The sequence below is a fragment of the Equus quagga genome, chromosome 6, assembly GCF_021613505.1.
Source record: "Equus quagga isolate Etosha38 chromosome 6, UCLA_HA_Equagga_1.0, whole genome shotgun sequence".
Classification (NCBI taxonomy): Eukaryota; Metazoa; Chordata; class Mammalia; order Perissodactyla; family Equidae; genus Equus; species Equus quagga.
In genome coordinates this window covers 85,155,496-85,177,520 of record NC_060272.1, presented here as the reverse complement: position 1 = coordinate 85,177,520, position 22,025 = coordinate 85,155,496, and the positions used below count along the sequence as shown (strand labels likewise).

Genomic DNA, 22,025 nt, shown 5'->3' with positions numbered 1-22,025 from the left:
CTCATCCATTGTTTAGGAGCTCCAGAGCCAGGAACCCTGCATTCCCCACCCAGTACCACCGTTCGCACATCTCATCACTCACCCAGTGGGACAGCTCCACTGACGACCAACGTGGACGGGGTCCCTGATCTCATGGGGCTTCCACTTAGCGAGGACCCTCTTGCATGTACAACTAGTTACAGGTGGTGAGAAGTGGCTCAAAGAGAATGCAGCGCTTTGTAGTAAGGAGATTGGGGAATGCCTATCTGAGGAGCACAAAGTTTCTGAGGCAGGAGAGGGCTTGGTGTGAAAGGAGGGCAGTGTGGCTTGAAGGGTGGGGAAAGGCAGGCAGGAGCCAGGTCAGCGAGCCTTCCTGCAGGTGCAGTGGAAGCTGCTGCGGGCTGTCAGCCGAGAAGGATCACAGTCTGTCTAGTGTTTTCACAGTCCTGCTCTGGCTGCTGTATGGGATGGGAGGCATCATGTGGAAAGCAAAGAGAAGGGTTAGAACACTGCAGTGGTCCATGCAAGAGCTCCTGTCGATGGCAGTGACAGGGGCGAGAAGCAGACCTGTTTGAGATAGGTTTTGGCAGTGGGACTGGCAGGACTTTGGTCGACTGAGGGTGGAGAAGAGGGAACCGAGAGTGTCCAGTACGACTTCTAGACTTTGACTTGAGCAGCTGGGTAGATGGTGATGCTATTTGGTGACAGAACACAGACTTTGAGAGGAGCAGGCTTTGGAGGGAAAAATAAAGATTCCAGTTTTGCATGTGTTAAGTTTCAGATGCCAAACAGATATTGAATACTGAAAACTCAGTGGAGTCTACAAGTCAGGAGCTCATTGGAGAGACTGGAACATTTGGCCTATAAATACTTAAAATTCTGAGCATGTAGAAATCACCAGGGAGGAAGAAAAGCGAGAGAAGAGGATGAGAGGAGCTGGCAGAGGAGCTGTGGAAATCAGTGTAGAGAAAACTTACACACCGGGGGTCATGGAAGCCAGGAAAAAAAGTGAGTCAAGATGGTGGGAATGGGGCATTAGATGCTGCTGAGGGGTGTGAAACGGGGAAGGAGAGGAGTGACCTTTGGGTTGGACTACGTGAAAGATGTGGTGACCTTGACGTACATGCATTTATTCATGAGTGGTGGAGGAGGAAGCCAGACTGAAGTGGCTAGAAGAGTGAATGGGAGGGAATCAGGAAGTGGAGACAGTGAGTGTGGCCTTTGTGAGAGAACTTGTGCTGGGAGGGAAGCAGTCGAGAGCCAGGGAGGTTTGCTGTAAGGTGGCTGATGCAGGAGCATGCGTACGTGTGAGCCGCGTAACTGAGCCAGTCCTGTCGCCTCTCAAGACTCGGTTTCTCCATTCTCCAGCTGCCTTTGACACATGCAGCTCTGCATGACCAAAGCTGTGTGGTGGGGCAGAGGCCTGGGAAGGCAGTGCACACGTGAGGAGAGCCTTACCTCTGGACTCTGCGGAGCTGTGATCAACCCAGCTTCTGACTGCCAAGAGCTTTTCCTTTGTGTGTGGTGCTGGGAGAAAGAATCCACTATTTTTAGACCCTTATGCTAGAAGCCTTGTTATGGCATTTGTTTTTCTTTTTCTTCTGTTCAGAAGTTGTGTTTACCTAAATTTAGGCTAGCCATGAAATAACTCCATTTGAGAGATTTGTTGCGCATCAGTGTGGAAACGATTGTTATCAGACACAGTCACAATGAGGAGGAAATGTTTCTGAGCCTGCCCCGAATTGTATAGTCCACGTTTAGTTTACTCCCATCTCTTCGAATTCTCCCTTACATGGTCACAGAGAACTTAAAAGTTACTGAAACTGAAAGGAAGAACCAGAGTTGTAAAAATTTGTTCTCAGATTTTGTTTTGTTTTAATATGCAAATAAGACCCTGGGAAAGAAGTCTCTTAAAACAATACAGTGATTGAAGATGCTATCTTTTTTTTTCTTTCAAGATACCCCATGGTCTTGAAATGATGAACCCAGACAATTTAGAAGTTGGTTTGTGTCTTGATACGTTGTCCCTGTTGCCAGTGGCAACGGAAACTTCTCTTAGCATCCTTACAGCAGCTCTCACCATGGTTGAGCGCCCCCCATACTAAAAGCACTTGCTTCTCTTGCTTCTGTGTGTCACACTCTGCTGGACTCCCTTCTGTGTCACTGGCCAGGCCTCCCCCACCTCTCTTGCTGGCTATTTAACATCTTCACTTAGGTGACTCAAGGCCCAGAAAGACTGAATAACATGTCCAACATCATACAGTTGATAAACAGCAGAGTGAAGATTGAAACCCAGGGATTAAATTATCCTCTTTTCCCTACACCATCTCCCTGCTTCCAATATAGCATTTATTTGCATTAAAATAAAAATATTCCCTGTATCTTCAACTGTGGAAGGACATGAAGGTCGGGCTAAAACAAGTATCCTTGGACCAAGCATCTTTGTCTTTTTACACATGAGAGCGTGGGTCTAATTTTCAGTAGATATCAGGAAAAAAGAAAACTCAACATTGTGTTGATTATAGATACTGGAGTATTAACAAAGTGAGAAGAGAAAAACTAAAATTTTGTTTGGCTCTGAGTTGCTGCTAATTTCAGTAATTTATAAAAACCGTTTCCCATTTGTGCCTTCTGTACATCCACTGTTGAATCATGGCTCTCATCAAATGTGTCTTAGAGCGACTTGGTTGCAAGTTTCGTGTGGTTACATCAGTTTCTTGTGTTTTCTCAGCCTTCTCAGCCTTCACTGGCTTGGGGAGCCTGTGGTGTGGGCTGTAGGCTCTTGCGGCATGGCAATTTGCTCATAGTTTCAAAATGCTAGGGTTCACATTACTGACTCGTGGCCTTTTCGCATTTGTTAATTATTAAAGAGGCCTTTCCCATAGACAAGACCCCAGTGGCTCTCTCCAGACTCTCCCTCACCTCTCCAGTAGCCCTGGGTGGAACTGTGTGCCAGGCAGAGCCTGATCTTTTTGCTGTCCTGCGTTGCCCTGCCTGGCCACCACCGCTCCACTCTCCCCTGTTCCCACACTGACCCACTCCCCATCTCCTGCCTAAAAACTCCGCTCTTGACCAGTGCAGCAGTCGTGACTCTTGCCAAGGAAGATGCGGGGGGCTCTGAAAGGCTCCCGTGCCCCTTCTCTCTGGGGCCCGGCTAGATTCGGCATTTCTGTCTCAGTGCTTCCAGTTGGCACACTCCGACAGGCCGGCAGATCGAAGGACTACAGTGGCGGGGTCGCAAGGAAGCTCTGTGGATTTTTATTGCTTATGATTTATTATCATTTCCCCCTCTTTCTGGAAGCGTTGTTAAAGTCAAGCTCGTGCTAAGTAAGATATATTAAAATGTATCAGGTAGAGAAGTGCTGACAAGCCCAGAGTCTGCTGTGGCTCTTTCTCCTAGCTGCTGCCTCCACAGTCAGTACCATTCTAGGGAAACGCAGACACCTTTTCCTACCTTCCTCATGAACGCCTCACCCCCTGGTGACAGAGACATCCTTTAATAGTAGGGATAAAACCCAAGTATGCAACTCTATCCATAGCCAAAATGAAATGTGCATGCCACAGACTGAGTGGCTTAAACTACAGAAATTTATTTTCTTACAGTTCTGGAGGCTGGATGTCCAAGATTAAGTTGTCAGCAGGTTTGGTTTCTCCTGAGGCCTCTCTCTTTGGCTCGTGGACACCTTCTTGCTGCGTCCTCACATGGTCTTTTCTCTGTGTGCGTGCACTCCCGGTGTCTCTCTGTGTGTCTAATCTCCTCCTCTTATAAAGACGCTAGCCAGATTAGATTAGGGCTCACCCTAATGGCCTCATTTTAACTTGACTACCTCTTTAAAGGCCCTATCTCCAAATGCAGTCACATTCTGTGATACTAGGCGTTAGGGCTTCAACATAAGGATTTTGGAGAGATATAATTCAGCCTGTAATACCTGCTGTCTGCCTGTTTTTTCTTACCTCCCTGCCTTTTTTTCATGTTGTCTCTATTTAGAATATCTTTCCTTGCTGCATGACTCCAAATTCTTATGGCTCAGCACAGATATCTCTGCCTTCTAAAAGTTTCAGTCCCTATCCTGACAAGATAAGCTGGTGACCCTCCTCTCTACTCCATAAATGCTCTGGTTGTATCTCCATCTCTGACCTTACTATATTATTTGATAATTATATTTAGGATGAGGGATATTAAATTGCCAATTTTCAACCATTTTTGACCTTCAAAGACAGCAGTTTCAGGGCCCGGCCCTGTGGCCTAGTGGTTAAGTCCAGCGCACTCTGCTTCAGCGGCCTGGGTTTGGTTCCCTGGCGGGGACCTACACCAATCATCGGCAGCATACCCACATACAAAATAAAGGAAGATTGGCACAGATGTTAGCTGAGTGTGAATCTTCCTCAAGCAAAAAGAGGAAGATTGGTAATAGACTTTAGCTCAGGGCAAATCTTCCTCAGCAAAAAGAAAGAAAACCCAAGCAATTTCATATAGTCCAACCTAATCTCTTTTCTGACCCATCAGCCTTTTGAACCTAGGGACTGTCTTGTTTACCTCTGTTTATCACAGTGCTTGGCTCTAAGTGGGTGCTCAATGAATGTTGAAGAAGTGTCATAGACAACATGATCTCTGTCCCTAAGGTTCTTTCTATATTATTTGGAGAGTTGAAATATTGGTCACAAGACAGTAGATAGACAAATCCTAGGCTGCATCCTGAGAGTTCTAAAAACTGAGAGTATAATATCGGTAGTCTTGGGAAGATGTGAGGCTTGAGCTGGGATGATGAGAAAGTATAGCATTGAGACTGATAAAGAGGTGGAGGGAAGGGAGCTCAATGAGCAAAGCCTGGCAGACATAAACAAGGAATTGATTGTGGCGACGGGCCTTAAGTGAGAATGGGTTCACTGGAGAGGAGAGCCGCATAAGAACCCGTGAGACTGAAGGTGGACCAGGTGAGCATGGGCTAAGTAATGGAGTTCCTTAGATGCCAAATTCAAGAGTTTGCATGTGCTGTCCGGGCAATCGGGAGCTATTTTAAGTTCCAAAAACGACATAATGAAAATGGAGTTTAGGAAAGATTCCCAAGCATTTGGGATAACACATGATAAGAGAGACAGTCTAGCGGCTAGATGAAGTCCGGTGGTGTCAGGAACCCAGGCCTGAGTTTAGAAGACTTGGGATCCTCTTCTTAGTTGGCCTGACGCTCTGAGTGACGAGTTGCTCATTTGGGCCTATTCAAAACCGATTGCAGTGTTCACACAGCTTCAAAGAAGGCTTCTAATACTATGATGTGACGCTATCCCTGAGTGCATGTAAGGATGGACCCATTAAAGGAACTGGCTGAATATGTGGGCTTGGCGAAGTTTTTTAGAACTTTGAGCAGAGTGAAAGGCCACAGCCCAGTTCCTTCTTGGCCACGGCCTGACTAACCCTCCCTTATTTCAGAGAAACACTGTCTGACGATGTAGGCCTGAGTTCTGCTCCAGAGCTTGTCAGTCTTCCGCTCTCAACCCAGGAGAGTAGGATGGGGTATATAAGTGTAAACCTGGAAGCCTAACTGCCTGGGTGAGTCCAGTCCTGACTCTACTACATGCTGTGTGGCCTTGGAGAGTTACTCAATCACACTGAGCTTTATAGTCTCCTCACTGTAAACTAGGGATAATAACACAATAGTTTCTACCTTATAGGTGGATGTGAGGAATAAATGTGATATGTGCAGATCACTTAGAACACGTGTCAGATTGAATCATGGGAAATTGCCATTTTGGTGGATCTAAAATGGCTGAATACTGTCAATTTCCTATGGTTCAACCTATAGTAAATACTCAACACACGTTAGATACTATCATCTAGATGCTCTGGCACCTGGTAAATTTGCCCAACAAGTGACAGAGAGAACAAAGATTCCCCCACAGCCATCTCCACTCTCCCGCCAGGTTTATTCTGGTTTCCTGGTCCTACCCAGTTCCCACCTCTCCCCAAGGCTCTGAGCTGGGTCTGTCTCTTCTTCACTGCTGCCACCCTCCCCTGGGGACCACAAAGAGCACCCTGCTCCTGTCTCTTTACTAACCAGAGCCTAGAAATACCCACCTTTCCTCCCAACAAATTTACAATTGGCTGGAATGTTCAAAAAGTTAATTTTACTAAGAAGTTAAGAGGATGTTAGAAAAAAATTGCGAGAATGCCTGGTTAGAAATGAAAAAGATGAGATTAAAAGCAAAAACAAACCAAAAAAAAAATCTGAACGTTAAACAAAGATGCTCAAACTAGCTTGAGGTCAGAATTAAATTGGCAGTGCTTCTAAGACAAATGGAATCCTCCCACCATTCTGGAACCTCCTTCTGGTCTAATCTCTATATAAGGGCCACCCTGGTGTCCCCTCTGGCTCTGCTCCCTACAGCTCCCCTGGCCTCTGTGCAGAATCTGACCATGGTCCTGAGAAGAAAAAACTTTTTGCCTTTATGGCCTTCAGGAGTTCTTAGCTGAGCTCCAAGCACAGTCACTGGCCTGTGTGGTTCCTAAAGTCTCTACATCTGTGTCTCGGAATCCCTGCCCTCCAGCCTCCATCCCTCAGGCCCACGATGCCCTCCACCACGTTCTTCCTGTCCAGTTTTCTTTATCTGAGCCACACACGCTAGCCAGCTCACTGTGTAGACTGTTTCTACCCTTTCGTGACAGGAGAGTGCTATACCTGTGCCAGCATTTTCTGAAAAACTTCAGGGCTCTCAGCCAGCCAGAAGCAGACTCTGCTCTTTCCTGTTTCAAAGGCCAGCTCCACCCCCTTGAGCTGCCCACTCAGTTCCTGTTTCCTGTTAGAGGGACACCCTAGCTCTCACTTCTTCTACCCAGCGAAGACGACAGACGTGTCCTGAATAGTTACTCAAATACTCCTCCCTCTTCATTTTTCTAGACCATTCCCTAGTTACTCATCACTCAGGTATTTCAAAGGGAGGGATAGAATTCTCCTTGCTAGGCCCCTAATTACATACTTACTGTACGTGGTATTTCATTTTTGCGATAACATTTAGTATTTTTTTAATATAGAAAAACACGAAGAAGAAATAAAGCAGTTCATAATCACTGCTTAGTTACCCATGTTTTTTTAATAAAACTACATAACAGGAAAACAGTTTATAAAGGTATGAAATTCCATCCCCACCACTGTAGTGCTCATCCTAAGATAATCACTGCTAGCCTTTTCTTGTGAATCGTTCAGAAAATAAATTTAATAAGTATATATGCACACTTCTTCTGTATTGCTGCCCTATGTGGCACTGATTCATTATAACACTATTTGCCTATGAAATATTTTCCTAAAACATAATTCGAATACATAAATCAATCTATGAGTTCACTGTTATTTTGCCCATCCTCTGAGAATGTCTCATGTACTAAGCCAGTCCCAGCACTATGTACATTACATTCTTAGCTAATGTGTGCTTTCTCGTGTAATCCAAAATTGACTTCATTCTATAAGGTATTTGCTTATTCACTGTAGCCACCCACTCCCTGGATTTAGTTCATGTTTTGGCCAATAGTTTTGACCCAGAATGGCTGACAAAAACTGTACAAGTATTTGATTGGACCTGCTGCAAAGACACGAAAGAAGAATATCCCAGGGGCTGGCCCCGTGGCCAAGTGCTTAAGTTCACACGTTCCACTGTGGCAGCCCAGGGTTTCGCCGGTTCAGATCCTGGGCGTGGCCACAGTGAGGTGGCGTCCCACATACCACGATTAGAATGACCTGCAACTAAGATATACAACTATGTACCAGGCGGATTTGGGGAGATAAAGCAGGGAAAAAAAAAAAAGATTGGCAACAGTTGTTAGCTTAGGTGCCAATCTTTAAAAAAAAAGAGATTGACAACAGTTGTTAGCTCAGGTGCCAATCTTTAAAAAAAAAGGAATATCCCAGTATGTGTTAAAATCCAGCTTTATAGAAGCTCCTCTTCCTTTCAAGCCACTGGTTGAGGAGAGAAGGAATAGAAAAGAGGGATTATACTTCTGCTCAACCTTGTACTGGAGGTTTTAGCCAAGGCAATTAGGCAAGAAAATGAAATAAAAGACATCTGGGTTAGAAAGGAAGAAGTGAAACTCTCTCTTTTTGCAGACATGATCTTATATATAAAAAATCCTAAGGCATCCTCCCCCAAAAACTGTTCGAACTAATAAAAAAAGTTCAGTAAGGTCGCAGGATATAAGATCAATATACAGAAGTCAGTTGTGTTTCTATACAGTAGCTATAAATAATCTAAAAATGAGATTAAGAAAAATTCATACTTAGGAATAAATTTAATGAAAGATGGGCAACACATATACTGAAAACTGTAAAATGTTGTTGAAAGAAATTAAAAGAAGGGGCTAGCCTGATGGCGTAGTGATCAAGTTTACATGCTCCCTTCAGTGGCCCAGGGTTCACGGGCCCAGATGCCTGGCATAGACCTATGCACTGCTCCTCAGCCATGCTGTGGCAGCATCCCACATACAAAAAGGAGGAAGATGGGCACAAATGTTAGCTCAAGGACAGTCTTCCTCAAGCAACAAGAGGAGGATTGGCAACAGATATTATGTTCCTCACCAGGAAAAAATAATAATAAAATAAAAAATACAATGTTAAAAAAAAAGAACGAAGAAGTAAATAAATGGAAAAACATGTTCATGAATTGGAAGTCTTAAGATTGTTAAGATGGCAGTACTCCCTAAACTGATGTACAGATCCAATGTAATCCCTGTCAAAATTTCAGCTGCCTTTTTTTGCAGAAATGGCCAAGCTGATCCTCACATGCAAACAGAAATTCAAGGGACCCAGAACAGCCAAAACAATCTTGAAGAAGAAGAACAAAGGTCGAGGACTCACACTTCTCAATTTCAATACTTACTACAAAGCTATAGTAATCAAGGCAATGTGGTACTGGCATAAAGACAGACATATAGATCAATGGAATAAAATTGAGAGTCTAGAAACAAACCCTTCCATTTATGGTCAGGTGACGCCTAAAGCACAATCAGCCAAAGGGGAAAAAAATCAATAAATTGGACTTCATCAAAATTAAAAACCATCAAGAAAGTGAAAAGACAACCCAGAGAATGGGAGAAAATATTTGCAAATCATATATCTGAGGGACTTGCAGTCAGGATACGTAAAAAACTCTTACAACTCAGCAATATAAAGACAACCCAATTAAAAAATGGACAAAAGATCTAAATATGCATTTCTCCAAAGAAGGTATACTAATGGCTAATAAGCACATGAAAAGATGCTTGACATTCTTAGCCATCAGGGAAATGCAAATCAAAACCTCAGTGAGACCACTTCATACCTACAAGGATAGCCACAATGAAAAAGAAGATATGAACAAGGGTTAATGAGAATTTGGAGAAGTTAGACCCTCATACACTGTTGGTGAGAATGTAAAATGGCACAGCTCCCATGGAAAGCAGTCTGGCAGATCCTCAGAAGGTTAAGCATAGCATTGCCTTATGACCCGAGAGAAATGAAAATCTAAGTCTGCAGAAGAACGTGTACACAAATGTTCACAGAAACATTATTGTTAATAGCCGAAAAGTGGAAACAACTCTGATGTCTATCAACAGATGAATGTATAAATAAAATGTTATATCCATACAGTGCAGTATTAATCAGCCATAAAAAGGAATGAAGTACTGATATGTGCTGCAAAAATGGACAGATCTTGAAAACATTCTGCTAAGAGAAAAAAGCCAGTGACAAAAGGCCACATATTGTGTGATTCCATTTATGTGAAATATTTAGAATAGGCAAATCCACAGAGACAGAAAATAGATTAATGGTTGTCAGGATCTGGGGGCAGAGGAAAATAGAAAGTGACTGCCTGGGGTATGGGGTTTCTTTTTGGGGTGATAAAAATGTTAGGGGATTAGGTACTTGGTTGCACAGCTTTGTGAATATACTAAAAACCAATGAATTGTACATTTTTAAAATGGAGAATTTTATGATATGTGAATTATGTCTTAATTTTTAAAAAAAGATAGAAATTGATGGAAATCATTGGATATTCTGTAACATCTGATAACATCACTGTAGCGTTAATGGGGTTTACCAGCAATTGTCTGAAGGAGAGATGGAAGAAGAAATTATGGCAGGAGGCAGCTGGTGTCCTCAGGACATTCGATGAGACCCAAGGAACCATTTCCAGTGCTAGATGCCAGGAAGACATCTGCATAGTGTCTGTGGTATAACACCCCACGTAGAGATGATTCACTTCTAAGCAAGCATCCCGAGTGTGTGTGTTCATTCTCTCCACCCCATGCTGTATCTTCCATTTTATTCTTGGTAATATAATCCTGACTGTCGTTCTGGTAGTGACACGTGTAGATATTTTTTTTTAACTGCTGCAGAATATTCCAGGATATGAATGTTACATAACTAACCATTTGTTAACCATTGGACATTTTGGCAATTTCTAGTTTTTTGCTTTCACAATCACTGCTGTGTTGAATGGTCTTACACTTACTGTTAATGCACTTCATATTAAATGTAAGAGTTACATAGTACTTAGTTGCCTACAGGACAGAGGAGAGCTGTTCTCCCAGCTACTCATCCTGTTGAGCATCCTGGTGTGTGTTGGGCCTTAAACCCAGGCAAGCCCTCCACTGCTGCTGTCCCTAGTGCCTTGCGTCCTCCACCGAGGAGGGAAGAGTCTTTCTCCAGCTCCCACAGACCATCTGCTCCTCTTTGAGTCATCAGATGAGATGAGCCTTCCCATTATCTCGGCACACAGCACCACATATGCTGCTGGTGTTCAAAACGTGCTTCCAGCCTCCCCTTGTAAAATGAAGCGTGTTTGTCTCATTGCCTCTTTCCGGGATGAAGTCATGGGGTATTTTTTGATGCAGTACAAAAAGGATTTTCCATTTTTACTCTTTCTACTTTTGCTTCCTGTAATTTTCAGGTTCTCTGTATTCCTGTGTTCTGAATGTGTGTAGCAGACTGACAGCCTGAGTTGTGTTTTGAACGTGTGTAGCAGACTGGCAGCCTGAGTTTCGTTATGGTCACTGTAGCCCTGGATAGTGAGAGAGGCAGGCCCTGTCTAACCTGGCTTATGAGGGTACAGTTCAGGTATATTGCACCTGCACCTACCTCTCTTTCCTCCGCGCCCTCCTGCACGATACAACCCTGTAAGAAGTATAATGGAAGCCTTATATTGCTTGGATCCTGTACTCGTAAGCTAAATCTATCACTGAATATATGTGGGTTGAATAAAATTCAGTTAAGTTTCCTCTAATTCATTTAGGCTTTTTTTTTTCTGTTTTATCTCCCCAAGCCCCCCCACCCCGTACATAGTTGTATATCTTAGTTGCAGGTCCTTCTAGTTGTGGAATGTGGGATGCCGCCTCAACGTGGCCTGACAAGCAGTGCCATGTCCACGCCCAGGCTCTGAATCCTGGGCCGCCGCAGTGGAACATGTGAACTTAACCACTCGACCAGGGAGCCGGCCCCGTTTAGGCTTTTTTTAAAAAATCCAAGTCACCCTTGATGCTGATTTAGCAAGGCCAAGGCTGCGTAGCAAACCTGTTGACTCCACTCCAGTGGATGTATGTTGTACTTCTAAATGCTACAGCTTAAATATGTTCTGGGCTATTTTATCTCCCTAATTATAGAATATTAGGGTCAGAAAGGACCTTAAAAGTGATTTTGCCCAACCTTCCATACCCCTGACAGCCACCCAGTTTCTACCTATTTCCAGCGTCCAGATCTCACTGCTCCGGCTTGTTCTCACCCAAACAATCCACCTGTCTGAAGACCATTGTCCTTCCTTTCCTGGACAATAGGTCACAGGTTTTGGTGAATTTGTCATCCATAACTGCAAGGCTGGGAGAACATTTGCCTTGGGCTTGGCCCTTTGTTGCCTCCTGATTGCCAGTAGCCTTCTTCAAATGTAACATCTGACCTGGACACAGCACTCTGCTGGAGGTCACACCTGTGAAGAAGGCAGTGGACTGTTACTGCTTCCCTTGATCTGGATAGTCTGGAAAAGAAAGGACAAGGATTAATGGAGTTGGACGCATGCACATGCGTGCCATACTTCGTTTTTGGACCCAGCGTCATACACGTTCTCAAGGCAATCTTACCATCTCAATGCCCGTGGATTTTTTCTCCTTGGTAACATTCATTGAGGGCTTCTGATGTGCCAAACACTGTTCTAAGCACTCTACATGTTATCTTGTTTAATGCTCAAAATTGTCTTATGAGATAGGGACTAGTATCATCTTCATTCCTGTTTGTTAGATGAGGAAACAAATGCATAGAGATGTTAAGCAGTTGGACATGTTTCCACAGCTAGTAAGGGCAGAGCTGGGATGAAAGCAGAGGTAAGTCTGGCTCCAGAGCTCAGGTCTTAACCACTGCTTTCCACACTGTCTGACCCCCTCCTCAGCAGTACTTCCTGCTCCATTCTCATTACTCCTGTTGATCGCACCTACCAATTTGTTTATTGTCTAGGAAGCCACATTAATCTCTTGCTGCATATTGAGTTAGCAGACGATTTAACATACTAAATCTTTTTCATAGGTAAACGCTTAATTTTAAAAACCTCTTTGCCCTTATTAACTTTTTCTTATTAATTTTGGATCCTCATTCCACCTGTGGTTGCCATTCTTGACTGTGGATGCTGTCTGTCAATCAATCAGCTAGACTCCCAACTTCAACTCATATGCAAATCTGTCAGCCAGTAAGTTGTTAGTCCTTGGGCACAGCCCTAAGAACTCCCTCCTGGTTTTAGCAAGTAATTAATCAACAGCCTTAGGGTTTTGCTTTTTAACTTTCTCTAATGCCATGAAACAGCCACCACACACTCCCCACCGTATGCTCACCCACCATATCCATTCTGTGAGCTGACTAGTAGAGGTTAGGATGCCTGAAGCCCAGAGTGAATTTTTGGAAGTGGCCCTTGAGATACTATGCTAACTCCTATAGTTCATCATTTTCTCTTCTTCTTCTTCTTTTTTTTTTGGTGAGGAAGATTGGCCCCGAATCTTCCTGGTCTTCCTTATGCTCCAAACATCCCCTCAAAAGCCGTTTTTGTTGTCCTGGGCATTCTCCATTAGCATTGGCTCATCCTGAATTTTTGCCTTCCTGGCAACGGTTTTACAGCTTCCTTGCTCTTATATGTAGCTTTGGTGTTCTTCTTTCTCCAGCATCTCCCCTCGTCATCTTTTGGATGTGTCTTCTGAAAATCCACCTGATCAGCAACCTCCTGCACACTCATGTTGATGTCGTTGCTCTCCATTTTCTTCTTTGTCTCCTTTGAAAATGTGTCCAAATGATTTCTTGCCGTGTTGAATGTGGCGATGTACTGCTCAGACCATTGTGTTAGTCTGTTCCTTATTTTTTTCTCTGTTTGTGAATTTGTTTCTTAGAGAGGAATTTCTGATTTATGGCCCTTCAAAACCTGAGGGCTATTTTGATTTTGTATTGATGTTCATGACTTTCTGCTTTTCTGAGTTTCATCTTTCATTTTGCTACCCTGCTTATCAAAATCCGTGGAGTTTGTTCGTGTTTTCCACAGTTCTGCCAGCTACAAAGTCCTTCTTTATCATCCCCTTCAGCCGCTGACCTCTCCTATAGGCACCAACCACTGCCTCCTTTCCCCATCAGGGACCAGAATGTACCTTCTTTACTTTCCTCTGACTCCTTCGAGGGATGCCTCCTTCTGTCTTAAGTCATTTTAGCAATTGCCTTTTTCAACACCAGAGTCATATCCTGCTATGTGTGCTACAGGATAATGGTCCCTGATGGGGAAGAACCTTCATGCCGGATAGCTGTTAAATTCATTGGGAAAAGCATGCAGATAATCAAACTTGCCAAACTCCAGTAGCTTCGATACAGTACGATTTCCTTAGTTAAAAGTGTACACAATGTTTTATCCACTTCTCTTTGGTAACACTGACCAAAGGCAAGTCAGTGGCTCAGATCAGTACTGTGAGGCCAATGCCTACACAAAGGTCGTATTTAACTTCCTCCTTTATTAGGGGCTGAGTGAGGGCCCTGCTCCTGGACTGAGAGCTCGTGGAGCAGCTGTGACTGATACTCAGACAGGGATGTTGAAATGCTGATTAATCCCTTTCTGTCTCTTTTCTGGGATGCTTAGTCCCTGGCTCAAGCACCACAGTAGTGAGTTTATAGATGGAGATATCTCATGGCTCTCACTTTGACTGCCAAGGAATATGAGATGGAGAACTCTGGCGGATGGCCCGTCTGGGCCGTGGCAGGGCAGTGGGTGTTCAGACCCAAGCTGACACGCCTGAGCACCTTTCAGAGGCATTTTCCCAGATCCCGTCCCTGGTGATAGTTCTGCAGAATCAGCCCTTTGTTCAGGAGGTTTGATTCCAAATCAAATCACGGTGTATCAAATGTCACTGCCGGCTGAAAGCTCTTTACGTGTCCCTGTTGCCTCTGAGTGCAGTGGAGAAGGAAGGAGGTGGGCAGGGAAAGGCCATGCTAATCGCAGTTGTTACATGTGGTGCCAGGTACAACAGAAACCAAGGGCGTTTAAGCCCAAACGACCTTGGTAACTTGATCGCTCACATTCCATGTATTCCAGCCAAGGAAATAAACACTGGCGTATAATGTCTAAGAGATGCTTAACACTTTTCTTTCACAAAGTGCTTTCACCTTTTCTGAGCCTCATCACACTCTTCACAGGTGAGGAGACTGAGCTTCAGGGAGGGTAAGCGACGTGTCTAAGGCACGATGAGAATGGGGGCCTGGATCCTGGGAACGTCCCGGAATGCAGCTAGGACTTTGGTGTTCTGTGGACCCAGGTTTCAGCTTAAACCCTGCCACTAACTAGCTTTGTGGTCTTCTTCAGGCCTCACTTTCCTTTGCTTTTCAATGGGCATAGTCACAGTACCTGCCCCATCAGGTTCTCGTGAGGATAGAAGGACATGATACTTAAAAAGAGCTTGGCAGAGTACCTGGCACAGGAGGATAACAGGAAATGGTAGCTGTTAGAATTAGTTCAATTCTTCATCCATTAGGAATCATTCTGCTACAATTAATAGAATAGTAAAGCAATGTTGACTTAAACAAATAGGGTTTTTCTTTTTTCATACAGTAAGAAGTGTGAAGACAGGCAGTCTTGGGCTGGCCAGCAGCTGAATGATACCATCAAAGACTATTTACCTTCTTTCATTCCATTCTGGTTTCCATAGCATGTTGACTTGCTGCCTCTTGGTTGCAAGGTGGCTGCTGCAGCTCCATCCGTCATGTTTGGGGGGAAGAGGTGCAGTACCAGTCGTATTTCCCCCTTTTGTAAAGAAAGCAAAAGCTTTCCCAGAGCCCCTCTCCCAACAGCAGACATTTGCTTTTGTCTCATTGGCCAGGACTGTCTTCTATCTGTAGTTGCAAGCACACTTGGAAAGTGAGCATTTAAGTGGGCAGGGAAGAAGGTGGATGATAATGGGAGTAGACTGAGCCAACTGTATTGGCCACAGTTCTTCCTGCCTCTCACAATGTCATTTAAAAAAATATTTCCTTGCCCTCAGGTGTAGAGGGCTTTGTGAGTCCTAGGCATATGTTCATGGCACACCAATAGCAACGCCTCTTTTCTGGACTTTTATTCTCACAGAATATGTACTGGTTCATGTGCATCTTTTTTTAAAAAACTTTTTAATTGAAATATACGTGCACTAAAGTACACATATTTCTAGATGGCTCAGTAGATTTTTACTGTTTATCCTCATGAAAGCACCACTGAGATTAATGTAGAGAACATCTGGAGCATCCAGAAACCTTCCTCTTTTTCTCTGCTTGTCCAACACTCCCTCCCAAAGGTCACCATTATTCTGATCTCTGTCCCCATAGATCTGTTTTGCCTGTTCTTTAGACTTCGTGTAAGTGGCATCGTACATTTGTATGTACTGTTTCTGGCTGTGAATTCTTTCAGTCACCTGTGAGAGTCGTCTGTCATTGCACGTGGCGCTAGTTCGTTTGTTTCCTGCCTTCTTCCTGTGCTTTGTCTCTCTGCATAGACCTGGGATAGGCGGCAGTGTGAGAACCAGAGTAGCACAGAAATGGAAGTCACCCTTGTTCCACGTGGGGAGTATCTTTTCCTTCTAACAACCACCCCCTTTGAGTTCTTGCAGTTTGTCTGGGCACTGCTCTCTCCAGCACCAAGTCTACTGTAAAAGGAATCTCGTGGGGACTTGTACGTTTGCCTTGGATGCTGTCAGCATAAAAGAATTTTCTCGAACATTTCTTCATTTGGAGAGGGTGGAAGAAGCGAGTAAGAGAGGGATGCTTTCTGGAAGGACATTTTTAGGCAAAGGAAAAAACCACCAACTAAAGGCATCCTTAGTCACTTGAGCCTGGAAGCCAGCCTTTGGAGAAGAGATTTACTTGGATCTCCTGTGTTCCTCCCCTTCTAGTAGTCCTACTTCAGAGCTGAAGGGCGTAAGAAACTCACAGCAACTTTGTCTCTTTTGGGGCTGGGAAAACTGGTTTGAATTCAGGCTGACTCTGAGAAGCCGTCTTCCTCCCAAAGCTGTGGGTGGTGAGCTTTCCCTATCAAGGCCAGAGTGGCTTTCTTTATAAAACCACTCAACCCCAGGACACACTTGAGAGCAGGAATAAAGCTGATGCTTTTCAGTGGAGTCTCAAATGAAGATGAAAAGGATGAGTTATTCTTGCAAGTATGGTCATGTACGTAAGTCAGGGATCAAGCAGAAGAATGGAAACTATGCAGTTAGCTCTAGGAGCCGGTCGCCATCTCTCCTTGAGGTAGCTGCTGATTCCCTGCCTTGTGTCTGCTGGGTTAATGTACTGGAATATTCAGGAGAGACTTACTCAGGGCTTCTTTGCTTGGCAGCTAGGGCACACTGCAGTGGGACTGATTCAGCAAGCTGGGTCATCCCCAGGCTGTTCCATTCAGGTCCAGCATCCTTGCACGTTTGTTTCTGTGGGCATGTGGGATTGAGCAGATGAACCACTAAGATCGTTGCCTCTAACATCAGATGACCGACCTTGAACTTAGCAATATTTATTGCTAACAACTTTAGAATATTTTATTAAGTTTATTGAGTAATTTTGTATCCCCAGCCCTTGCTAGGGGCTTTCTGCATATTATGTCAGTTATTCCCCACAGGACCTAGTGAGATAGGTGGCATTATTCCCATTTTGCAAGTGAGTAAATTGAGGATTAGAGAATTTAAGAAACCTACTAGTAAGCAACAGGTAGTAAGAGGTAGATTTGAGACTCAACTTGAGGTCTCGGGTTCCAGACCACACTACCTTTAAAACTAACCCCCCACCTTTCTGATGTGCCAAGCCTCCTGTCAGTCCTTGCCCTCCCCCACCCCAGCACACACGCTTCAAAGCTTGTCTAATAAGGGACTGGTTTTAGAACAACTGAAAGCTGCAAATACCTTGTTACATATTTTGATTTTAGCTAGTTGAAGCTTCACTGTAACATAATTACATTTTATTACAGGAATTTTTAAAAATATTTAAAACCATAGAGCATATGGAAAACACCCTGATAAACAAGAAGGAGACATTGGTTTCAGTCCTAATGTCGCCACAAATGAAACAAGCTGTGGGACCTTGGCTGCAGACTTAATTTCTGTGTGCCTAGGTTTCCCTCATTTGTGAAATGAGGAGGTTGATGTATGTGATTACTAATGTCCCTACCTGTTCTAAAAACATGGGCTTCTATCACTTCTTTTTGTGTGTGTGTGTGATTCTGAAATGGCTTCAGAGTGCAAATGTTGCCTAAAAGAACCTTTAATAACTAAATGCAAATCAAGAGAAGTGGATAACAGTGGGGCTTTCAGATTTTTTTTTTAAAAAGATATAAATTCTTTACTCTTCCAAGTAAAGCTACATTTTCCATTGCATTTCCCAGTCCATCATTCCTACCAAAAGAAAAGTATATAGGTTCTTAAATAATTCATATTGGAGCTTAGACTCCTCAAGGGTCTGGCAAGCTTTAATCTTGGATAAGATGACATAAAATATGGCCAATAGCCAACCTCAGGTTGCCAACCTAGATATAAATCCCTCCTTGTTCAGTGTATGAATTTCTAACGTAAACTGTTTTAAATTTTACCTGGTACTATTGAGTAGAATTAAGATGCTGTAGAGCAACTCTGAAAATAAGAAATAAGAAGAATAGGGGCTGGCCCAGTGATGCAGCGGTTAAGTGTGCACGTTCCGCTTTGGCGGCCCGGGGTTCACCAGTTCAGATCCCGGGTGCGGACATGGCATGGCTTGTCAAGCCATGCTGTGGTAGGCGTCCCACATATAAAGGGGAGGAAGATGGGCACAGATGTTAGCTCAGCGCCAGTCTTCCTCAGCAAAAAGAGGAGGATTGGCAGCAGTTAGCTAAGGGCTAACCTTCCTCAAAAAAGAAGAAGATGTTATGATATAATTAGCTAAGAATGTGCTATAATTAAAGAAAATTTCACTGCATCGTTTTAGACCCAATAAAGAGGAAACTGGCCGCGTGAGTGACTCAGGATCGTCTGTCATCAAACACGGTCTCAATCCGGAGAAGGCCTTCATGCAGGTTCATTATTTAAAGGTGAGCACATCTGAGTGACAGAAGCCATTGGTGGTGGTGCAGCACTTTTTAGGGTGTCCATGTAGACAGTGAAGATTAGTAACGTGCTTGGGACAAAATAAAAGAAATCAACATTTTAATGACATTTAACTAGGCAGATATCTGATTGTCCAATAATTAAAGCACTTCATACCCCAGAAATGAGGCATGAATCAAAGGGAGCTGAACTATTCCCTTCTCTGCAACTCCCTTCTCCCTGCTTCATGTTGGCTTTGAAGAACAGAATCTTAAAATTGCTGTTGGGTTCCAACTAGAAGACAGGAGTAATGAGGAAGTATTTTAAGTGGTAAAGGCCTTTCCTGATAGCTGTGGGAGAGAGGAGCTGGGCCGCTCTTCTCTTTTGGTCCATGAGAGATGTCCAGGCTTTATGTAAACCAAAGACAAATCAGATGATGATGCCATTAACAGATGAGTTGAAAGCAAAGAGTAGATCCTTAATTTCCAGGCCCAACCTTGTGAGAATATAAAGGGCAGCCTGGGACAGGTCAGATGGAACATCGTCGATGTCTATAAGTGCTGGGGGACAAGTTAGGATTGACTGTGTAAGTGTTTTTCTGATGAACCCATGATAGCCATTTTGTTTTCTTCTTCCTTTCTTCTAGGGCTATTTCCTTCTCCGGTTCCTTGCCAAAAGACTTGGAGATGACACCTATTTTTCATTTTTAAGAAAATTTGTGCACACATTCCATGGGCAGTTGATTCTTTCCCAGGTAATTTACGGGTCCTGAGTTTGTGCTATCCAGTTGCGGGGGGTGTGGCACTTGGGGACTAGGTTATGTGAGTATTAAGAAGTCGGGAAAAGCGTCACGACACAATGCAGTAGGAAAAGGAGGAAGTGAATGAAGTGGACACAGGAGTGTTGTTTCGGGGGGGCAATCTCCCTGTAGTTCTGGGACAGACTGTACCCCAACGCTGTCTGGCGCACAGTGATGTGGATAGCTGTACCTTCAGAGACTTTAAAAACGGAAACAAAATCATCCTGCTGTTCTCTCTACCTGGAACAATCTTCGCAAAGTTGGCTCCTTCTTACCGTTTTGTCTCAGCTGAGATTTCACAATCTCAGAGTCACCCCAGCTAAACAGCTATGCATCCACCCTGTTATTTTATACCCTTCGCCCTTTTCTCTGCCTTCATTATCATTGCCATTACTTATAATTATATTTTCTTTTATGAGTCCATTTGTTTTTCTGTCTCCTCCATTCTATGTGTAAGCTCAACGAGGCCAGACCATACTCTTTATTTCACCAGTACGGAAGACATGATTGGCACAGAGTATGTACAGCATATGTATTTGGTAAACAAATAGATTAATAATAAGATAACACTGAAATATTTAGACAGCCTGGCCACAAAACTGTCAGAGCAAGACTCTGTCAGCTTACACAGGTATGGGGCTGAGCTGCACGTACCAAGAAAGTTAAGAAAGAGGAAGAGGCTCTGACAACAGTGCTTGTAACTGAGAGAGAATAGAGGATGCAGCCTCTGCACAGATTGGACTGATGAGTATTTTTGATATTTGGCAGTTGTGCTCATAGACGATTTTGAAGTCACATTGTCCACAATGTTAGGTGTAAAGGACGTGCGTGTATAATCTGAACACATATGGAGGGAATAGCTTGAATGTCACCAGACTAGATGGCTAGTCCTCATCTCTGCATTCCTTTTATTGTTGTGGTTGGGGGGAGAAAGAGTTTTCCTAAACGTGTATTTCGAAAGGCAACTTGAAAACTGGCTCAGAAGTCTTATTGTTTGGTTGACTGATTAGCCCCAAATTCCTCCTGCTTAAAACCACTTCTCACCAAGATCCTGCAGTGTTAACTGAGCGCATTGCATTTACCATGACTTCTGAGGTTCTGATTTCAGCTTCCCATGAACACTTAGTGCTCCCTCCACCAAATCGTTCGATTTTTCTTTTGTTTGTCTCTTTTAAATAATAGCTTGATTGTTTTTCATAACAGCTTTATTGAGCTATAATTCACATACTGTAAAACTCACCCTTTTAAAGTGTACGAATCAGTGGTTTTTAGTGTATTCACACGGTTGTACAACCATCACCACTCTAATTTCAGAACATTTTCATCACCCCAAAAGAAACCCACATCCATTAGCAGTCGCTGCCCCAATTCTACCTCCCCCCAGCCCTAGGCAACCACTAACCTACTTTCTGTCTCTATGGATGTGCCCGTTCTGGACATTCCATATAAATGGAGTCATATATTATGTGAGCTTTCATGTCTGGCTTCTTTCATTTAGCATAATGTTTTCAAGGTTCATGTTGTAGCATCTATCAGTACTTCATCGCTCTTTTCTTATTTCAATTTTTATTTTTTAAATTGTGGTAAAATATACTTAACAAAATAACCATTTTTAAGTATATAATTCGGTGCATTAAGTACATTTAAATTGTTGTGCAACCATCACCTCCATGCATTGCCAGAACGTTTTGAAATTCCCAAACTGAAACTTGTATCTGCTAAACAGTACCTCCACATTCTTCCCTCTCCCCAGCTTTGGCAGCCACCATTCTACTTTCTGTCTCTGTGAGTTTGACTGCTCTAGGGACCTCATGTAAGTGGACTCATACAATATTTGTCCTTTTGTATTTAACTTATTTCACTTAGCGTAATATCTTCAAGGTTCATTCATGTTGTGGCATGTGTCAGAATTTCTTTCCTTTTTAAGACTTAATATTCCACTGTGTGTATAGAACACATTTTGTTTATCTGCTCGTCCATTGATGGACACTTGGGTTATCTACACCTTTTGGCTCTTGTGAATAATGCTGGTATGAACATTAGTGTACAAATATCATTCAAGTTCCTGCTTTCAATTCTTTTGAGTATATACCCAGAAGTGGAATTGCTAGATTATATGGTAATTCAATATTTTGAAGAACTGCCATACTATTTTCTACTGTGTCTGTACCATTTTACATTCTCGCCAGCAATACACAAGGGTTCCAATTTCTTCACATCCTCACCAACACTTACAATTTTCTGTTTTTTTGATAATAGCCATCCTAGTGGGTATGAAGTGGTATCTCATTGTGGTTTTAATTTGCATCTCTCTGATAGGTAATGATGTTGAACTTTCTTTCCTGTGCTTATCGACCATTTGTATATCTTCTTTGGAAAAATATCTATTTAGATTCTTTGCCAATTTTGGGGGGAGGGAATTGTTTTTTATTATTGAGTTGTAAGAGTACTTTGTATATTGTAGATTTAAGTACCTTATCAGATATATGATTTGCAGATATTGTCTTCATTGCCTAATTGAAGGTTATGAAGATTTACTCCTATGTTTTCTTCTAAGAGTTTGATAGTTTTAGCTCTTACATTTAGGTTTCTTATCCATTTTGAGTTAATTTTTGTATATGATGTGAGGTAGATGGTCCAACTTCATTCTTCTGCATCTTAACATCCAGTTGCTCATAAGCATTTGTTGAAAAGCCTATTATTTCCCTC

At 43.2% G+C, this 22,025-nt stretch overlaps 1 protein-coding gene across 6 annotated transcripts in view; it reads left to right on the top strand.

Moving 5' to 3' along the window:
* The window catches only part of AOPEP (aminopeptidase O (putative)), a 332,639-nt gene that overhangs the window by 186,817 nt on the left and 123,797 nt on the right, over window positions 1-22,025 (top strand). For all 6 annotated transcript variants that reach the window (XM_046663936.1, XM_046663933.1, XM_046663931.1 and 3 more), the window contains 2 exons: window positions 18,420-18,522; window positions 19,164-19,271. In XM_046663936.1, the coding sequence (XP_046519892.1) occupies window positions 18,420-18,522; window positions 19,164-19,271 (211 nt within the window). The remainder of the gene's footprint in view (window positions 1-18,419; window positions 18,523-19,163; window positions 19,272-22,025) is intronic.